The sequence below is a fragment of the Achroia grisella genome, unplaced genomic scaffold, assembly GCF_030625045.1.
Source record: "Achroia grisella isolate CSIRO2021 unplaced genomic scaffold, CSIRO_AGI_Agris_v1 utg109, whole genome shotgun sequence".
Lineage (NCBI taxonomy): Eukaryota > Metazoa > Arthropoda > Insecta > Lepidoptera > Pyralidae > Achroia > Achroia grisella.
Genome location: NW_026712573.1, coordinates 4,966,069 through 4,985,129, shown reverse-complemented (window position 1 = coordinate 4,985,129; position 19,061 = coordinate 4,966,069). Strand labels below are relative to the sequence as shown.

At 34.5% G+C, this 19,061-nt stretch overlaps 1 protein-coding gene across 6 annotated transcripts in view; it reads left to right on the top strand.

Annotated features, from left to right (window-relative positions):
- LOC131846792 (max-binding protein MNT-like) overlaps nucleotides 1-12,468 on the top strand; it is a 37,152-nt gene extending 24,684 nt beyond the window's left edge. For 4 of the 6 annotated variants that reach the window (XM_059196236.1, XM_059196213.1, XM_059196196.1 and 1 more), the window contains 11 exons: nucleotides 389-626; nucleotides 5,512-5,752; nucleotides 7,214-7,349; nucleotides 7,580-7,641; nucleotides 7,782-7,901; nucleotides 8,100-8,177; nucleotides 8,771-8,857; nucleotides 9,463-9,565; nucleotides 10,311-10,382; nucleotides 10,941-11,032; nucleotides 12,065-12,468. In XM_059196236.1, coding sequence (XP_059052219.1) covers nucleotides 389-626; nucleotides 5,512-5,752; nucleotides 7,214-7,349; nucleotides 7,580-7,641; nucleotides 7,782-7,901; nucleotides 8,100-8,177; nucleotides 8,771-8,857; nucleotides 9,463-9,565; nucleotides 10,311-10,382; nucleotides 10,941-11,032; nucleotides 12,065-12,220 — 1,385 coding nt within the window. In that variant the 3' untranslated portion in view covers nucleotides 12,221-12,468. The remainder of the gene's footprint in view (nucleotides 1-388; nucleotides 627-5,511; nucleotides 5,753-7,213; nucleotides 7,350-7,579; nucleotides 7,642-7,781; nucleotides 7,902-8,099; nucleotides 8,178-8,770; nucleotides 8,858-9,462; nucleotides 9,566-10,310; nucleotides 10,383-10,940; nucleotides 11,033-12,064) is intronic. The other 2 variants (XM_059196220.1, XM_059196228.1) reach the window with 2 other exon arrangements.
- The last annotated feature ends 6,593 nt before the right edge of the window (nucleotides 12,469-19,061 follow it).

The following is a 19,061-nucleotide window of genomic DNA, read 5'->3' as shown; positions in this document are numbered from 1 at the left end:
AGCGTGACTGATTTAATAATATATTTTACATTAACAACTTAACTGCCTTACAATAACGCTCATTATTGCATAAACCTAATGCCAGACAGTTCTCTGTTTATATGCTTGTCTCGCTCGCACGGGTACACTGGTCTCAGTTACGTGGCTGTTTACAACGCCAGCTGAGTTATGTTTTCCTGGTAGTTTACCGCCACGTATTGCAGCCGCCGACGAGCGGTTGACACGGGTTCGACAAGTTAGTAGTTGTAACTACTACCTACCGGTGCCGTCTTTACGAACAATCTCATGAGAGTTCTTAGAACAGTTTTTATTGATTTGTGTATGAATGAATGGTTTTTACGACTCTTTTTAATATGTTGACATATCAGACGTGCTATTTTGTTTACAGAGGAGGAGCCCAAATCGCCGGTTTCGGTGCGGGTGGTGACGGGATTGTCGGTAACACCGCGCAGCAACGGCGTGGTGCGGCCGACGTCGCCGGTGCCGGTGGCACCTCCCTGCACGCCCGCGCCTTCGCTCGCCGCTGCCGCCCCGGATCCGGTCGTCGCGCTGGCTGCCACCGCCCCCGCTCCTCTCGACTTTGTACAAGAACATTCCAGGCCACGAACGACGAGTAATAGTCATGGGTATGTTCTGAACTCCTAGTACTGGCGGTGTCTAAAACAGCTGGAGATTCGCAGCATGTTTTATTGACCTTCTTGCAGATTTACCTATGCTTATAGCGTGTACAGGTATGACTTGATAAATATTAATTAATTTCCATTTAGAATATACCTTATAGAACATTTATTGTTATTAAAAACAAATATTATTTACTCATAAATAATGTATGCGTTTGTCATAATGGATAGGTACATCAAGCTGAAAGTAAGTGATAGTACAATCTAGGTGTAGGTAAGAAGTACCCACTGACCTATAGATTGATAGTGGAACTATGAAATTTATTTCTGAACTGATGAACTGACCCATACTAAATCGATTACGTGACCACTCAGATTGTAACTTTATAAATCTTATACGTGGTCGAAAATTGAGATAACTCTATCGGAAAATTATTTTTTATATGTTTGAAATGACAAGCATACCTTGCCATTTCAAGCCTGTTTGGTAACTGATGCCGGCCTGCTGGTAAATGGTGACCGTCAATCATTTACACGACATCAGATTCGTCATATGAGGGCTCACATGATGAACGGTTGTGTAAAAATTGATATAGCACGCTAAGTAATACTGCGATTTTTGAAAAACTACAGTCTTTTGAAAATAGACTTTAAAATTAAACGCTTACAGGCAATTTCACAATATTTATGTTTTTTGTAAGTGTTGTGTTGTATTAAAAATGAAAACGCTTCTCCTAAATTAAAATGAGTATATTAAAAAAAGTACCATCAATACGACATACCTTTTTCAATTATATCCATAATGTTGGCGGCGCGGCGGTACAAGGCAAAGGAATATAAGGCTATTTATTTAAACTGTTTACGGTCAATTAACTAAAATAGTTACAATAGCGAGAAATTATACCTATAGTCGTAAATGCTTAATAAAGTTTGTACGATGACAATATACACGTAATAATAACATGTATTTGTATGTCGCAGACCGACGAAGCGTATAGACAGACCAATGTCATTAATTAAGCAGCTGAACTAAGCACAGAACGAATAAATATATTCGCTCTATCAAACGTTTGCAATTAAACTATGATTATTGAATGCAAAATAAATTTTATCGCAAAAGTGTTGCATAAAAGGAAATTTTATGTTAAATTTCCAATTATTACTAACTAGCTATCCACCCCGGCTTCGTACGGGTGTACATGTATTATACTTATAAATTTTCCTCTTGAATCACTCTATCTATTGTCCTTGACAAGAGCTTTGACCAACGACCCACATAAAGCCAAAGTAGACTTATGGAAGTCGAACCATCCTGCTCCTTTGGACTTTATTCAACCAGCCGAACACCTGCCCGAAGGTAGCGATCTGCAATGGTCCACTTGGAAATCGTTTAACAGACTGCGAACCCAGATAGGCTGCTGCTGCGGGAGTGCCTGCGGAGCGTCACAAGCCTCCCTTAAAGCGTCATCTCATTTTACCAAGACCCATCCTATGGGCCCCAGACTATGGCCCATCTATTGACCTGTCCTTTGTGCTCAACATCCTGCACAAAGGAAGATCTAAAAACTGCGACAGAATGTGCAAAAGTCGTCGCAACATTCTGAGGAATTTATATTTACTTCCCATTGAAACGAAAGAAGAAGTAGACTCTATCTATGGCTGCAAACAGCATTAAAATCTGTTGCGTAGTTTAAAACATCTAAGCGAACAGCTGAAGCGATTTCATTTTATACTATGTAAAGATCATAAAACTCTGTATCTAATTCATTTTTTATTGACAATCAGTTAGTCCCGGCGATATTGTCTGCTTCTTTTAACCGTTCTATTGATATTATCTTGACATTGTTCATTTGATCCGTTCAGTTGTTTAGTCGTAAAAAATTAATAAATAGACAGACAGTCATACTTTCACATTTATTAGAAAAAATATTAACATGGATTAGTATGGATATGGATATTAAATGAGATAAGATATAGACGTGATTCTGTAGCACGATTTGTCAAGCGATTCGTTTGATCTAATCTGTCCAATTTCTGCCAGAACAATATGTAAGGAGACCATTTGGTTTACTCGGCCGACAGGCGATATAGTAGCGATCTGTACACACGATTTGTCAAGCGATTAGTATGATCTAATCTGCCCAATTCCGACAGAACTATGTATATGTTAGGAGATTATGTGGATTGGTCGACCGACATGTTTGTGCCTGTGACCCGATATATCGGTCTGACCGATTGGATGCGAAATCGTGTTCTTTATCACAACTTCTCGGTATTTTACATAATAAGTATACTTTATCAGTAATAGAGTTCTATTATTATCGTGACACTAGTTTCATCCCGCAACTGCATCCGCATAAATTGTCCGTTCCCGTCCGAAGTGCCACCATACCATTTCATGGTATTGTTAAACCCATTAAGATGTGTAGGTGTTACAAATAAACCTACTGAATTTCGCATTTTAATAGGCGATATAGAGGTTATTCTGTCGCACGATATGGATTTGTCACGCGATTACTAGCTTGATATAATCTATTCGATACTGAAACCATAATATGTACTATACTTACTATTAGATTATGTATGCGAAAGTGCGTCTGTATACCAATCTGTTTGTTATCTTTTTAATAAACGCTACTAAATGTTTGACGTGGAGATAAATTGTCCCACGAGAACGGCCATAGGTTATTTTATCTCAATAAAACCAGACGAAGTCGCGGTTATCAGTTAGTCGTTTATACATTAACATTTTAGTCTTTTAATGAAGAGATTTTATGTAGTCACCTATCAATATACATTATTAATGTAGATATATTTCACATTTACTGGCCTTCTGTCCGCATGCATAAGTAAAAATAAAACAATTAATGCGCCGACTTGGTTTATGTGATCTGCCACAGATGTGGCGCATCTGGAACGTTCTGTACCACAGATACAACAATAATTAAATGTAAACAGGTCGTACAATAGAAATTGTAATTTATCCTTGCATAGGTACGTTACGCTCCTAGTTACTCAGGTATATTTTACCCTATTGCTGCCAAGGTTTGGATTTTAACAGATGTAAATTGAATAATCTATTAGGTTCTACGGGTACTTGCACAAATTGTTCTCATTCGATAGATCAGTCCTTGCTTTAATATACTGATTGCGTGATTCGTAATCTAAATTATGCATTCATGTCATCTAATCGAAGCGAAGTGGTTTCAGTATCTTTAACAATTGTTTCATACGGTAGCCAAAAATTTTATCTATCAACGACAGTGCACTGATTATATTTACAAACCCGCCCCGGCTTTGCACGGGTGCAATGATGATACTAAATAAACCTACCTACTACAGAATGTCTTTATAAACAACGTTTACAGCTTTTCTATCATTAGACAGATTTTTTTATTGACCTCTTTAAGGTGTACAATACTGTAGTGTACTTTCTCGTGGCGTTCAGCCATCGTTTTCAATTTTAGCGCAAAAAAATGTGTTTATTTAGTACAAAACCTCTAAATTTATCAATGTTTCTCTACTAATATTATGCATGTATTATACATATAAACCTACCTCTTGAATCACTCTATATATTAAAAAAGCCGCTTTAAAATCCGTTGCGTAGTTTTAAAGATTTAAGCATACATATGGACGGACAGACAGCGACAGCGACATTGTTTTATACTATGTAGTGATATAAATTTATTGAGAATAATTTGCCTGTTTTATGTAGCATTGTCCATGTTGCAACAGAAGGGTGATATACCCTTTTACATTTATTATGCCCTGGTATGTGTAAGCTCTCACTTAAAAGCTTTTAAGCTTTTCGTGATTTTTTTGTTTTAAAAGCGCTTTTTTAAGTAATCTCGTATTTTGATAACAGTGGGTGTGTGAGTACAACGGAATTCTTATGGTGCAATGTTACTCTCTGCCTGTTTGTCATTTATCGTCTTTTTTAAACGAGTAAAAAAAATATTTGCCAAGTTTCAGAATTAGTAATTCAAAATTTCAAATTTACTTAGCTTATGTGTAAAAGGAAAAATGACTACATCATACGAATAATGTTTCTTTTACCTTTTTACACATAAGCATTTACCTTTTTCGCTGTAATAGCGTTACCATGATCGTCATAAAGTAGTATGCCGATCCGATATGCCGCCTGTAAGTCGGGAAAGAGATTGTTAGTAATGTGGATTGATGATCCCATTGTTAGCAATATCAGACGCATGTCAGGTTTTCTCTAAAAAACCATCATCCACTGCCCCGCCAGCGTACACCGTTAGCGCAGGATGCACCATTCCATTATCATCCATTAAAAAACACCAGTATTTACATAAAGGTGGACATAGATATCTTTTTATCTTTCAGCTTGAAATAAGTACATATATGTATATTTAGAAAAGTGTACTGGATACTGAAATAAAATCAACTTTAATGTAAATTAAAACTGCAAATACAGAATAAGCATTTGCCTGGTGAGGTAATGGAGTGATTATTGTAGGGTACAATGCTGCTGACATGTACTTAGATGGTACAAAAGTCCCTAAATTTAAAAATAAATAAAAATAATAATAATAAGCATTGGGTTGTTTTCCTATTCCAATTTCATATAAAATATTAATCTTATTAATATTATAAACGCTAAAGTTTGTGAGTGTGCCGTCCACATGTTTGTTACTCTTTCACGCAAAACTAAAGAACGGATTTTGATGAAATGTCACAGTAATATGGCTTATACATAAGAATAACACATAGGCTATAATTTCAAAATATATGATATAAATTTAAATTATTTATTAATTGGGCGAAATATAATGATAAAAGTCAAGTAAGTGTGATGCACACGAAGTTGCGCGGGACGGCTAGTATGAAATATATATAATAAAAACCTTTTACTTGTTCACAGGCCTCCTCAAATACCATCCCCACCGTCAGTAAGCAGTAACGGCAGCGGCAGCGGCAGCAGTGGTAGCAGCAACAGCGCCCCCCGCGCCGGCACCCGCGAAGTGCACAACAAACTGGAGAAGAACAGGCGCGCACACCTGAAGGAATGCTTCGAACTGCTCAAACGACAACTACCAGCCACCTCGGATGACAAGAAGACGTCTAACTTGTCTATACTCGGTTCGGCCATCAGGTATATTCAGGTTGGTATAACTTTTTTTATATTGAATAATTTTGTTGTTTTAAAAAGAAAATTTATAAAGTGATTCTTAGTCGGATATTATGTTTGTACCTACTATAACTTTCACACACCGAGTACTACTTGGACGGGTTAGAGAGATGGGAGCATCGCTGAAAGGAGTGTGTAAAGGAGACTATGTAGAAAAATTAAGAAAAAAATTGTTCTATCATTGTCAGGTCGGAAACTTTTCAGACCGTGGGGATGGGTGTTTCTTTGTTTTCAATTTGTTTCTTATTTTTTAATTTCTTTTTCTATATAATCTCCTTGAAACTTTGCAAATTCCTACCAGCGATGCTCCCATCTCTCTAACACGTCCAAGTAGGAGTACGGTTAGTAGCCGTTTTTATAGTGATCGTTCACAACGGTGATTGCCTCCTCATTTAAGATGAGGGAACAATATATCAACTATAAAATATGACGATAATAAATTTAGGCTTAATTTTTTGGTTTATAATTTTAATCGCAAAAGTAATAATAATAATATCTCAGGACAATTTACACATCTAGTCCCATGCTAAGCAGATGTAAGGTTTCCGTAGCCTGAACAGGATAGGTTTTTTGGAGTGACAGAAATACTGACAGTTAAATAAATCCGTATCATACTCAGTCCATTCATTTAGGATCTACGATGTCACAGACATATCAAGCTTTTTATAAACCACTTTTTGCGTCAGGGGGTTAAATATTTGCAACTTGTGTTTTCATAACCGCCGGTTAACGAAACAAAAGTATGTACAACCAAACTTAAAATTGTAATAATTTTGCAACAGCCAAGGGTTGGTTTTCGACGTTTCGAAATTTTCCAAACTCTACTTGAAGAAATTGGCAATGTCCAAATAGCGTCTGTTGCCTTTTAAACTTGTCACGTTTTCTAAGGTTTTCTTTCGGAATATTAAGCAATACAATACTGGTCACGATAAAGCAAGGTTGTTTCGTATTTCCATTATTATTATGGGTTCTATGTGTATGTAAGTCATTGGCAATTAACTGTATTTATTACTTTTTAAAAGTTCTCTGACCTTTTCATTTCAGTTTAACTTTCTTTACAAAACTCGGAACTGTTACTTTGTATTGTTTTTCACTAAGAAAAATCATTGTTCTTAGGAGTTTTCATAGTTACAGTTTCATAAAAATTATAATTCTTCATGTTGATTTAGCTTTTTTCTAAATTTTACTTTGAGCTATAAGATGGAATACAATAAAACTTACTTACATGTTTTGTTAATAATGAAAATGGGTCTTAAAGCTAAAAAGAGATACAAGTAGCTAATTATATGCCGAGACTAGGTAATACGAGATAATGCAAATCAAATTGTAAAATAATCATTATTCAAACAACATTTAGAAATAAACAAAAATTTTATTATCATTAAATCCTCCTATTATTTATGATAGTTTAATTATTCTGTTTCATTATCTACAGGTGCTTCGTCGTAAAGAACGCGAGTGCGAACATGAAATGGAACGTCTGGCTCGTGAGAAGATTGCGGCACAACAACGACTCGCCGCGTTGAAGAGAGAAGTGTCGGTGCGTGCCACTGTGCGCCCACGTAGCATTGGTGGGTTCACCTTCTTGCGCTTATGCGCTCCTAGTACAATGGATCGAGACTATTTAATATTCGGCATTCTAAAATATTTTGCAAATAAATATTTATTTTCTTTTGTTCTATTTAATAGTTTAAAAGTAATAAAAATGGTAATTTTGATTATCTGATAAAAAAATTGTAATATATGTATAGTTCGATTTAGTAGAAAATATGGATAAATATTTTTTTATTTTCTTTTTCAGATTCGTCAAGTGAAGAGAAAGATGAAAGTATGAATGGGCAAATTTTAGGAATTCCTATAAGTGTAAGTTATTTAAATTATTTAAATGATTTTTACTCTTTCCTTATAATATGTTATTTAAATGGTATTTTTAACGTTTATATTTACAAAATTTTCGTGGTGGCCTGTAAATGGAATTGAAATTACAATTATCATAATTCCAGATTACATCTTCGCCTCCGCGTTCCGTTGTTACTAGAATGGAGGCTTCACCCCCCCGCACTCTAAACCTAAGCACTAAATTGCGTACGCTGCCGATACAAATAACACCAACTACCTCGCAGGTATGAACTCCTGGTACCGTGTTAGAAATTAGAGCTGACCTAATCTTGGATTAGGAGAGGTGTTAGATAATAAAAGTTACACGTAGTTTAATGGAGCGTCATCTACCGATTTCTTTGTACATTATTAGTTAGTTGAAACTTTATTTGTGACAATATAGATGGAGCTAGTGTATATAGTAGCATTTTTTCTATATCCAGGTTGTTCGGACTTCATACGGTTCTAGACACAACACTCTGACCCTGACCACACTCGCTCCTGCCGATGGTCCTACGCAGGTTAGTGTATATACTACATTGATTATATGTAATATTACACCTACTTAAAATTTACCGACAACACGTCATTTGCGTGGTAACAAATTTAACAAAATAGCATTTATTGCGCAGACTTATACGAGACGATATCCACTGCTGGTCTCTGAAATACTTATGCTATGTACAATACAATACAATACATGTACAATAGATGTATACTTTAAAATATATTTCTAGTTTTTTTTTTATTTATGGCTAAATATTAAACTACTGTATGTATATTGCAATTTTAAATAGAGAGATAATTATATTGTTTTGGTGGTTTTTCTTAACTTACTTTTTGTAAATATTACAATAAAATAAATAAATAAAATAAAGGAAATGAATAATATTATAATGTTTACTTTTAAACGAAATGGACGAAATTCTAAAATTTATGCATTGATTTGGGCAACATTTCCTGTCACTGTTTGTAACCTGGATTATTAGTATATATATAGTTAGTATAATATATAATATTACTAGAATATATACAAAACGCAGAAAGTTATGTATATTGGAATTTCTAATTTTTGTTTATATACTTATGAAAAAATGTTTAATACTTATTTCAGAACGGGCAATCGGTGGAAAACGGGGTGGCCAACACTCTGAGCACTGCCTTAGTCCACCCCGCTCAGATTCATCTACCCTTGTCACAGGTTTGAATTATTTTTATACTGCTCAGGTGTCTTTCTAACCGCTGAATAAATTTATATTATTTAGGTTCATACGATAGGGCCGTTTTCTTTTCTTGATTCTTTGTGTATTTAATATTTGACTCTAATGAATTAGTGCTAGTTTGTAGTTTGTATTCACACATTTCAACTTAAATGTTAATAATTATTTAAAAGAGCAACATGTAAATCTTGCTTGTTCTTCTTGTGATGACACAACTTTCCGAAAGGGCGGTATATTAAAAGAATAAGTATGATTATTCATAAGTGCTTAAATTTAAGCTCATTTGTCTAAATTTTAGTTTATTTGAATAAAGAATTTTCTATTTTATTCTATTCTTTTTTAATACCATATTATCTACTTTTCTCCTGTTAGCATATTACCTATCTGTTCGATATTTAAATTCGTTTCCCTAATGTTGCCTTGAAAAGATTGCTCTCAGCAATAAGACCGCCTTACTGTAACTATACACATGATCTTTAGTATATTGTCTTTTCTTTACTGTATGTTACAAATAATATATATACTATATATCTATTATCTAAACCTGTATACAGACGTCGGCTATGATCTTAATTTCTTTTTCTAGGTGGTGGGGAGTGGCGGTTTGGTTGTTGGTCCTGCGGCGTTGCAGTTACTGTCTACTAGCGGCGGACTGAGAGTACTACAGGCGCCAACGATCCATACCAACGGTGAGTTTTACACCCTGACTAGCTTTGTTTCTTTTTTCGAACTACTCTAATGCTGTTGGGCGTAGCTGGCCTTTACAGCTTCACAGGACGATAGGGGGCGAGTGCAGATGACACTTCAAACCCGCGGAAGGGATTATGGAGCGACTGAAGGTCAAGTGATACGACTTTAGTCTGAGGCCACCGCTGGGGGTTCGAACCTCACCTAAGACGTTCGTAATTTGGATCTCCGTTTGAATTGCACGGGGGATCGATCGGAGGGGAAGTAAGTGCATGTGACCATCGATTGTATCAAGATTGTGTTAATAAAAACTAGTGGGCACCCAGTGACCGTACTATACACAAATAATATTAAAGACGAACAATATTAATGTATTCTAAAGACCACAGACTAACAATAAACAAAAACTACATATGTGTGTGTGTCAAATATATTATAGTATGTGTAATGTTTATATATATATGTACATTATATACACATATATACACATTTTATATATATACGCCATAAGTCCGCACAACTTTCATAAAAAGTTTTTGCTTCTTATAATCATATATATAAAATTCTCGTGTCACAGTTTTCGTTCCCATACTCCTCCGAAACGGCTTGACCGATTCTCATGAAATTTTGTGAGCGTATTGAGTACGTCTGAGAATCGGCCAACATCTATTTTTTATTTTATTTTAAGGGAAAACAACGTTTGCCGGGACAGCTAGTAATATATATATTCTTGTTAATTATTTTAAGGTATTTCCACGGGAGATACCAATAGAATACCTAAGGAGAATGGTATAGTGTCGCCGACGCCCGTATCTACAGGTATGTTTTATTACCTAATTAATATTTGTACGCTGGACCTATTTTTATATTTATATTTAGCTGTAAATGCTTTGGTAGCGGAATTAAACAGAATGATACAATATAAATATTCATTCATTCATTCATCCATTCGGTAACGAAATTGACTTTCGCAAAATAACACCTACTTTAAAAAAAAGGATATTTACTTATCTATGGTATGAAAAGTGTGGCGATTGTTTCAGAAGAAAATAGCTTTTTTTTTGGGCTATTCTAAAGCTGTTGACCGCAGCTGGCCTTTACAGCTTCACCGGATGATAGCTGAGTGCAGATGTCACTCCAAACCCGCGAAAGGACTTATGGAGTGGCTGAAGGCAAGCTCCTGTCTGACGGATACAAGTTTAGTCTAAGGACACCGCTAGGGGTTCGAATCTCGGCTCAGGGCCTCGTAACTTCGATCCCCGTTTGAATACGACGGGGGATCGGAGGGAGTTCAAACAGCAAGCTATAATTTTAATTTTAGTAGGCGGCTATTTGCTCACCTCTGTATGTATGTGTTAAATATGGCGATTGTTCTAGAAGGCGGCAGCGTGGTGGTGAGCGGGTTAACTCCTCTGGTTGTCTCGCAGCCCGCTGCACACTTGTTACAAACGCATACGCTCACACACAAGGTCGGTTTATATATATTACACTAGGTTTGTACTACGGCGTTACTTGCGTGATTCACCAGCTTTATACTACGGTGTGAATTTAAGCAAAAAGTAACATATGCTAATCTAGAATAGCGAGTGAGAAGAGAGAACTGGTGGTTCGTTGGCCATTGGTGCGCTGACGGTAAGCAAACCGTTCTGATGGTCTCGGTTCGATTCCTCGCACGGTACAAACATTTGTATTCATGAGTTTGACTGTCTGTGTCGGTCTGGGTGTTGTTTCCCATGTATATTATGTATGTATTTACAGAAAAAAAAAAATATTTATGTCAGTTGTCTAGTACTGTAATACACAAGCTCTCAAGATAAGCGACTTTAGACTAGTTGGCGTTGTGTGTATTTTCCAAGGGTATTATTATTATTTCTATTGTTTTTAATTCTGGAAGTTATTCGGTATCTTAATTCAGAGGTAAGAGTCACACTGACCAAGTAATAATTTTAAATGTCTTTAGTTAACTGTTCATATTATAAACTTTGTCCGCGTGTTATAGTAGCCTTGACCAAAAAAAGAAAAAATATTTAATAATGAAACCCATTATTAAATATGTTTTCTTTATAAAAGCAAATCTTTATTAAATACATGACGAAAAATTTCATCCCCTATTTTATTTTACCCCCATAAAAATAACTTTTACAATCTTTGATATTTAATCGAAAGCCATAATAATTGTCATAATTGCCATTTAAAAGTCATATTAATTGATATTTAAGTTAAAGCCAAAAAATAAGTTTTAAGCTTTAAAAGCGGCTTTAAAAATGCCGTTCCTTCTGTACAACCTTTCATCTCCCGTTACAACCTTTTTTGCATCGAAAAGTAGCCTATGTCCTTTCTCAAGGTCTAGAGTTCTAGACTATCTGTCTAACAAATTCCGTTTAAATGGGTGCAGTAGTTTTGGCGTGAAAGCGAGACAAACATAGAGACAGAGTTACTTTCATATTTAAAATATTAGTATGGATTATTATTATTATTATTGTTGTTAATGTTCCTTTCAGATGGTGGAAACCCAAATGGTGAAGGGCACTGTGGCGCCGCTGACGGTGAGCGCGCAGTACTTAAGTGCCACCACGATCATGAAGCCGGTGGTGGTGGTCTCCAGTTCTCACACCACCACCGCAGCCGCGCCCACGCAGCCCGCGCCGCCCACGTGAGGGTACCGCCACGCACGCCTTCATGCCGCGTAAACCTCCTAGCGCCTTATCGACGCCCGGTACTTGAGACTTGAGTAGTTAAATAAATTATCAGTGTTGCCAGCTTTATTGTATAGAAGGAAATGGAAAATTCATAGAAATTGGAAGAAAAAAGAAAAGATCGTTGAAAACTAAACTACTTTTAAGACGACGGAACTGAAGACGTATGAAAAAGACGTAAAAATACTTTCCGAATATCAATTATTACGTAATTTGTATTTTACATAGATCGTCTATATGCTGTGAAAATCGCAGTTTTTTTACAGACAACTATATCAGAAAACTTGAGAAAGTGGGAGAATTCCTGAAAAATTAGGACGTCTGGCAACACTGGAATGGTTAATCAGATGTGTAGAATTTGAAAGTCAACGTGTTGTTTAAGTTTGTGAGAATGATCGTCGTAATTCCATTGGATAATAAAATGGCGAATGGCCTGCGAGAGCGGGTTCTTTTCCGACAGTGCCTACATGTCGCTCCGTGGTTTGATGGTAAATGTGTAATACTGCCAATCTTCTAGCAATAATACAGTGTGTGGAATGATATATATTCGATATGGATTGTCTAACAGAAAACATACACCTACCCAAGTCTCTGTGCGCCTGCTACCTCACCGGGATGTGACTGAAATCATTCCTCGTGAAACGTGACAAGCGAGACGTCAGTCGTGGCTGCGTCTCGTCACCCATAGTTTTATTGTCACGAATTTTCAGAATATTGATACGTGAAGTGTGAAAGCTCGCGTCCTAGCGTGTCTTATGTTAAGATCGCGCGTATGTATAAATGTATTTATGCAATACCTATTTACTAGTGTTTTTTATTGTTTCGAGACGGTGATAGCAAAGTGACAAGACGTGGTAATGGACATTTGTGGACGTGTATAAACTGGCCAAATGTATTAAATATTCCAACTCGATCGTGGTTGCAAACAATAATGTGGAAATCTTATTTTAATATTTATTTATTGATAACAGAAATGAACAATAAATAGGGAGCAAAACGTAGTTAAAAATTAAAAAGGTTCAGATTTCTTCATCAAAAACCAGAAGGAATATTCAATGTTATTGTAGCTTAGTGACTATATGGTGCATACCTATTTCAATTTGTCTGTCATAATCGAGAAATCCATGTACTATATATATTTAAAATGGATAGACAAATTGTGTAAACGCTGTGTATAATCCCTGTCTTGCTCAGTGCTCTATGCTGAGTGTACCTAATTATTGCTACATCATATAAAACTTATGCTAATATCAATAAAAACTATTTTCACCAAATTTGAGCACTGAGTAAGTTAAAATGCATATTCATTGATTTACAACACTGCCTAGATAACGTGAACGCTTCCAATGCAAACATTAAAGTTTATAACGTGAATGAGCGATATTCTAGTGCAATTGTCGCCTTGTTAGTAAATTAGCTTTAATTAATTAATCTATAATAATGATTACAATAATTAAACTTTTATTTGTTTGTCTTAGCAATTTTCAAATATTATTGCATGATTCGGTGCAAAATACAGTAATTTGATAACGTAATTAAATAAAATTGTTTCGTAATTATATTTTTAACAATTGAATTCTAGAGTTAGAAGGTTGCGTCATAAGTTAAATTATACCTAATAACTAATTACTTTTTATTATAAATAAAATTTATTGTTTTTTATTATCGCTCAAACTTGTTGTTATGGCGCACTTTCTCTAGGTCGTTGTAAGTCAATGTGCATACATACGCGTACTCCCTTCAACTCACAACTGTGAAAACGTAGAATTAGTGCAAAAGTGTACTTGTTATGTATAGAGAATAACGGGATAAAGTTTATTTTTTCTATATAATCTGTGATGTGTGCAGTAAGATAGATACTGTAGGAAAAAACTCTTGTACAAACACGTTTAATAGGTGTTGTCAATTTCTAACAGTTGTTTAATAAAAAGGAAGTCAATAATGATTAAATTAATGAGTTAGGTATTAATTAAAATTTGTGGCTTATATGTGTAAATGCAATATTAATTGGTGATATGAGCTGGCATTACTAGGAGACCAGGAATAGTCAGCAAACGTGTGGCATTACTTCAGTAGTCTTGATAACTTGAAAGCACATTACATAGCGTTTGCTTGTTCCTGTATTTGTCTGTGGACTAGAATAATACTAGCTAGTGTCCAGCGCTGGCACGGGCCGCGCGGCCGTCCTCACAATGTGCCTAACTTTAACTAATGGGTTTTATATTAAAATGTGTATAAAATACTTCTAAACGAGACAGTTGTATCGTAATCGATAATGCCAGGGCAGTGTCGGTGTTAGAATGGGGTTGCCATTGGTCAAAATTTAATATACAATAAACAATACGTCTTACAAACTCTTTTCAAGTATAAATGTATTTTGTCAATCTAGAAAATAGTAGGCGACTAAACACATGGCAAAACCATAGAGAATGAATATTCAGCCCGTTTTGTAAGTGAAATTGTCAATGCGAAAATTACGTGATATTAAAAATAAAAACCATGCTCAAGTTACTCGTCAGTATCTGTCTATTTCTGAACTTGTTAAGTTTTACTAACATGAATGTTAAAATTGTTAACTTAGGCAATGTTATAAATTACATATGTGGTTTGAACAGTGGCGTAACAGTGGTAAATAGGATGAGGCCCTCATTTTAGCTAAAAAACTCACGTTGTAGTGTCTTAAATTGATCCAATTTATTTTTTTAGTAATTTATGTCATAAATGTTACTTTTTCTATTTCTCACGGCCGGAGACAGTGGTATTTTGCCAACTCTGCAACTCTATTAATACGTCACTGAATATGGTTATTAAATAAGAGAATACCCGAATTTATGGCCAATATTTGGCCATAAATTCGGTATTGCATCACCTTAATTACTATATTCCCATTCAATATTCCAACATAAAATATTTGTTCAAAGCTCGATCGCTCGGGATGGCAATTTCTTTCTATAAAAACTGATTCTTCCCATTTTTATAAGGAGAATCGATTAATTATGGGTGTCCTGATTTAAATCTTCTAGGAATATATTAATCATTTTGGCATTTTATTTATTAAATACTAAATTTTATCACGTAACCTTGACGAAGAACCAATATTATTTTTTGTATCAATTTTTTACCTACATATTGTTTTATATTAGTCGAATTAAAAAAAATATATATTTTTGCTCTTAAATATCATTATGGATGAACGCGTGGACAACTCTGTCACTTGTAACTTTGTTAGGATTACTAACCTAACCTAAATTATCCGTGTATTATGAAATTTTGATTGTTCACAATGACTAATTCAAATGTTCAGATAAAACTGAAATCTTATACCAGCATATTATTGATAATTTCAATATATTTATGAAGCGGTCTCTACGCGCGTTCGTTGTAGATTAGAAGGTTTAAGCTGTGCTAGTCAGGCCGTTTTGTACGCCTCTGTCGCTCAACTTCATTATAATATCTTCAGTAATGACTTTACCGTCTGTATGTACTTCGGCAAATACTGTCCTTATATGTCGTGGTCGAATTAGGTCAATTTGTAAATTTATTATAAATTAATACTGTGCCAACAGTAGGTGTTGTTGAAATTGTTAATTACTTCTCGTTATTTATGAGTTCCTTGTACAATAGTCCAATAAGTTGTATGTTTTGCTGTCGTATGTGATGTAATTATAAAAAAACCACAAAACCTAATTAATATTTCGCTCAAATGACTTCATTATTTACTTTGAATTATGCAGATTACATAAAATGAAACTGTATATAATTATGTATACACAAAATATAATTTACTGTGCTTTAATTTTTATATATGAATTTTAATAGCAAAGTCATCAAGGTGCAATACCCAAATGTTTTCTATATTTATTTGAACGGAAGTTATACATTCGATATGATTTATTGGCTGTGAATTAATTTGTCCTTTTTACAACTGTATATTTTCATAATTCCGCCTTTGTACCAAAACCTTCCGGTAACTGCGATGTTTCTTTCATTACATGTATGTATATTTTTTAAACCTGCTCCATGATTCGATATGATGCAATGGTAAAAAATTCTAAATAAATAAAAAAAACAGTATTTTTTTCTAATGTGCTTTTGAAGTGTGAGAATTTTGTCACTTTGCCTAAAGAATAGGTCGAATGAAAATATGTATAAATAATATAATAAAGAGAGAAATTTATTTTAATTGTAATATTATTGTGAAGCGAAAATGCTCATGTAAATAAAATGACGTAGTGTATAAAGTTCTAATATGTTAGAAATACAGAAGAATTACATACTTGTTTTGTTTTATTGTTCCTTAATCGTTACCAAGGTAGACTTTCTAAAAAGTTATCTCGACTCCTCAGTCTCATAGATTTCGGCCGCCAAGCAGCTTGTTTTGCTGTACTTCAGTTGTAGGGAGAAAGTGGAATAAAATTACCGGACTGGCATAAAACCTTAGTTCTCTGGAATGGTAAAGAATGAGCTGTATTACAGGCATCACAGAATAACGTGATGTTCAAAGTGCTGTACATGTGTGTATGTACTGTATGTATATAGGCGGCGGTAACCAATTACCGCCAGAATAGGCTATTAAAATTTGTTAAAATATTTATAAATAAAATAGGAAATTAATTGTAATTTAAATGCACGAAATAAAAAATGATTTGACGACCTCGGTGGTCTAGCGGTCTAGCACACCGCTTTGCGTCCGATGGTCGCGGGTTCGATTCCTCGTACGATACATTCATGAACATTTACATTTGTACACAAACATTTATATTCATGAGTATGATTGTTTGTATCGGTCTGGGTATTTTCTGTATGTATTTACGAAAAAAATATCTATGTATTTATATCAGTTGTCTAGTACCCATAACACAAGCTTTAGCTAGCTTAACTTGGGTCTAGATGGCGCTGTGTGAATTGTCAAAAGAAAAAAAATAAACTAAAATAAATGCGCATAAAATTGATTAAAAATAAAATTATGTGGCACGTGGTTACGCTACACTACGTTGTGGTGGTGGCTACGATTAATTTAGTATGTTATTGTATGGCAATAGAAACACCGAAACCGAAGAGTTTCTCAGAAATATAATATTGAAAAGTTTTTTTTGGTGACGGCCAGATTCGAATTTGATATTCATTCTATGTCGGATTGTTATCCGTTAGGCCATATTTATTATGTTTTATTTATATAGTAATTAAAATATCTAAATATATGTTACTCAAAGGTGACTGACGTAGTGATCTATCAACGCATAGCCCAAACTACTGGACAGATCGGGATGAAATTTGGCATGCAGGTAGATGTTATGACGTAGGCATCCGCTAAGAAAGGATTTTGATTAATTCTACCCCCAAGGGGATAAGATAGGGGTTGAAAGTTTGTATGAAACTTCGTCAATTTTAAACCGATCGGGCTAAGACTTTGCATGCATAAAGCTACTATAAGTTGGCATCCCCTAAGAATTGATTTTGATAAATTCCACCTCTAAGGGGATGATTTAACGAGAGCGAAGGCGCGGGCAAAAGCTAGTATATATAAATGTGATCCCGTAGGTATATTTGATAATGTAATACATTACGTTTTCGTTATTGTTTTGTATTTATTGCTAAGTAACCAATTAATTTGTAAATAGTAACTAATATACGGGTCCCCTATTCTTAGTGTTTTCTATTGGTTATAAATTAAATTTATAGGCGAGTTAACTATGGACTGTAAGTTGATTGACCCATGTCTTGTTACTAATAAACACTTTACTGAATTGCAAATTTATATTGATTAAAAAACTGAAAGCCATACTAATATATAAATGCGAAAGTATTCTTTGTGTCCGTTTGTTTTTTGATACATTTTCACTACTAGCCGAACATAATGTTTAACTTGAAGGTTAGTCACAAGAAAAAAATAATCTGGAAAAGGGTGAAGTGGTGTGTTGTGTACCGTCAAAGTTGGATATAACATATATAGATAGATAGATAACATCATTATAAAAAAGCAGACAAGTTGACGCGTTAAAAGATTATACATATAATCTTACAAATATTATAAACACGAAATTTTTTAGTAAGGATGGATAGATCGATGGAGGGATGTTTGTTACTCTTTCACGTAAAAACTACTTAACGGATTTTGATGAAACTTTGCAGTAATGTAGCTTATACATCAGAATAACACACAGGCTACTTTCATGCGGATAAAGCTAGTATTAAAATAAAAAATATAGCAACATACTTATTTGTAATAATTTCGTGTTTAATATACATTAGTTATATTATTAACCGAGTCTTCCGAGAGAGGTAAATATATATTATGTTATTGCCATAAAATTATTCGTGTTAAGACACGGTTAATAATATAAATAATGTATAACAACATACCCATACTTTATTTCAATAAAAAGGCTAATGATTTGCTTCTCAATACTTAAAATTATTGAGCAATAATTATTTTATTGAGATTCCAAATGTACAATTGAAAGGTCATAATAAAAATCTCCATCTAAATCGTGAAATATATTTCCTAGATAATATGTGTACAAGATTTATAAGAACTGTTCGTCATATGTAATAGATTACAACCATGACACTGACCTACTTTCTTGTGGTTTTTTAGAGATAACATGTGCATCTTTCTCAGTATAGATAGGTAACAATTTATTTTGTTCAGGGGTAAGGTGATTCAAAGTAAAGATTTGTACTTAACTAGCTACTCGCCCTGGCTTCGCCAAAGTGTACATGTATTATACATATAAACCTTCCTCTTGAATTACTCTATCTATTAAAAAAAAGCTTTAAAATCCGTTGCGTAGTTTTAAAT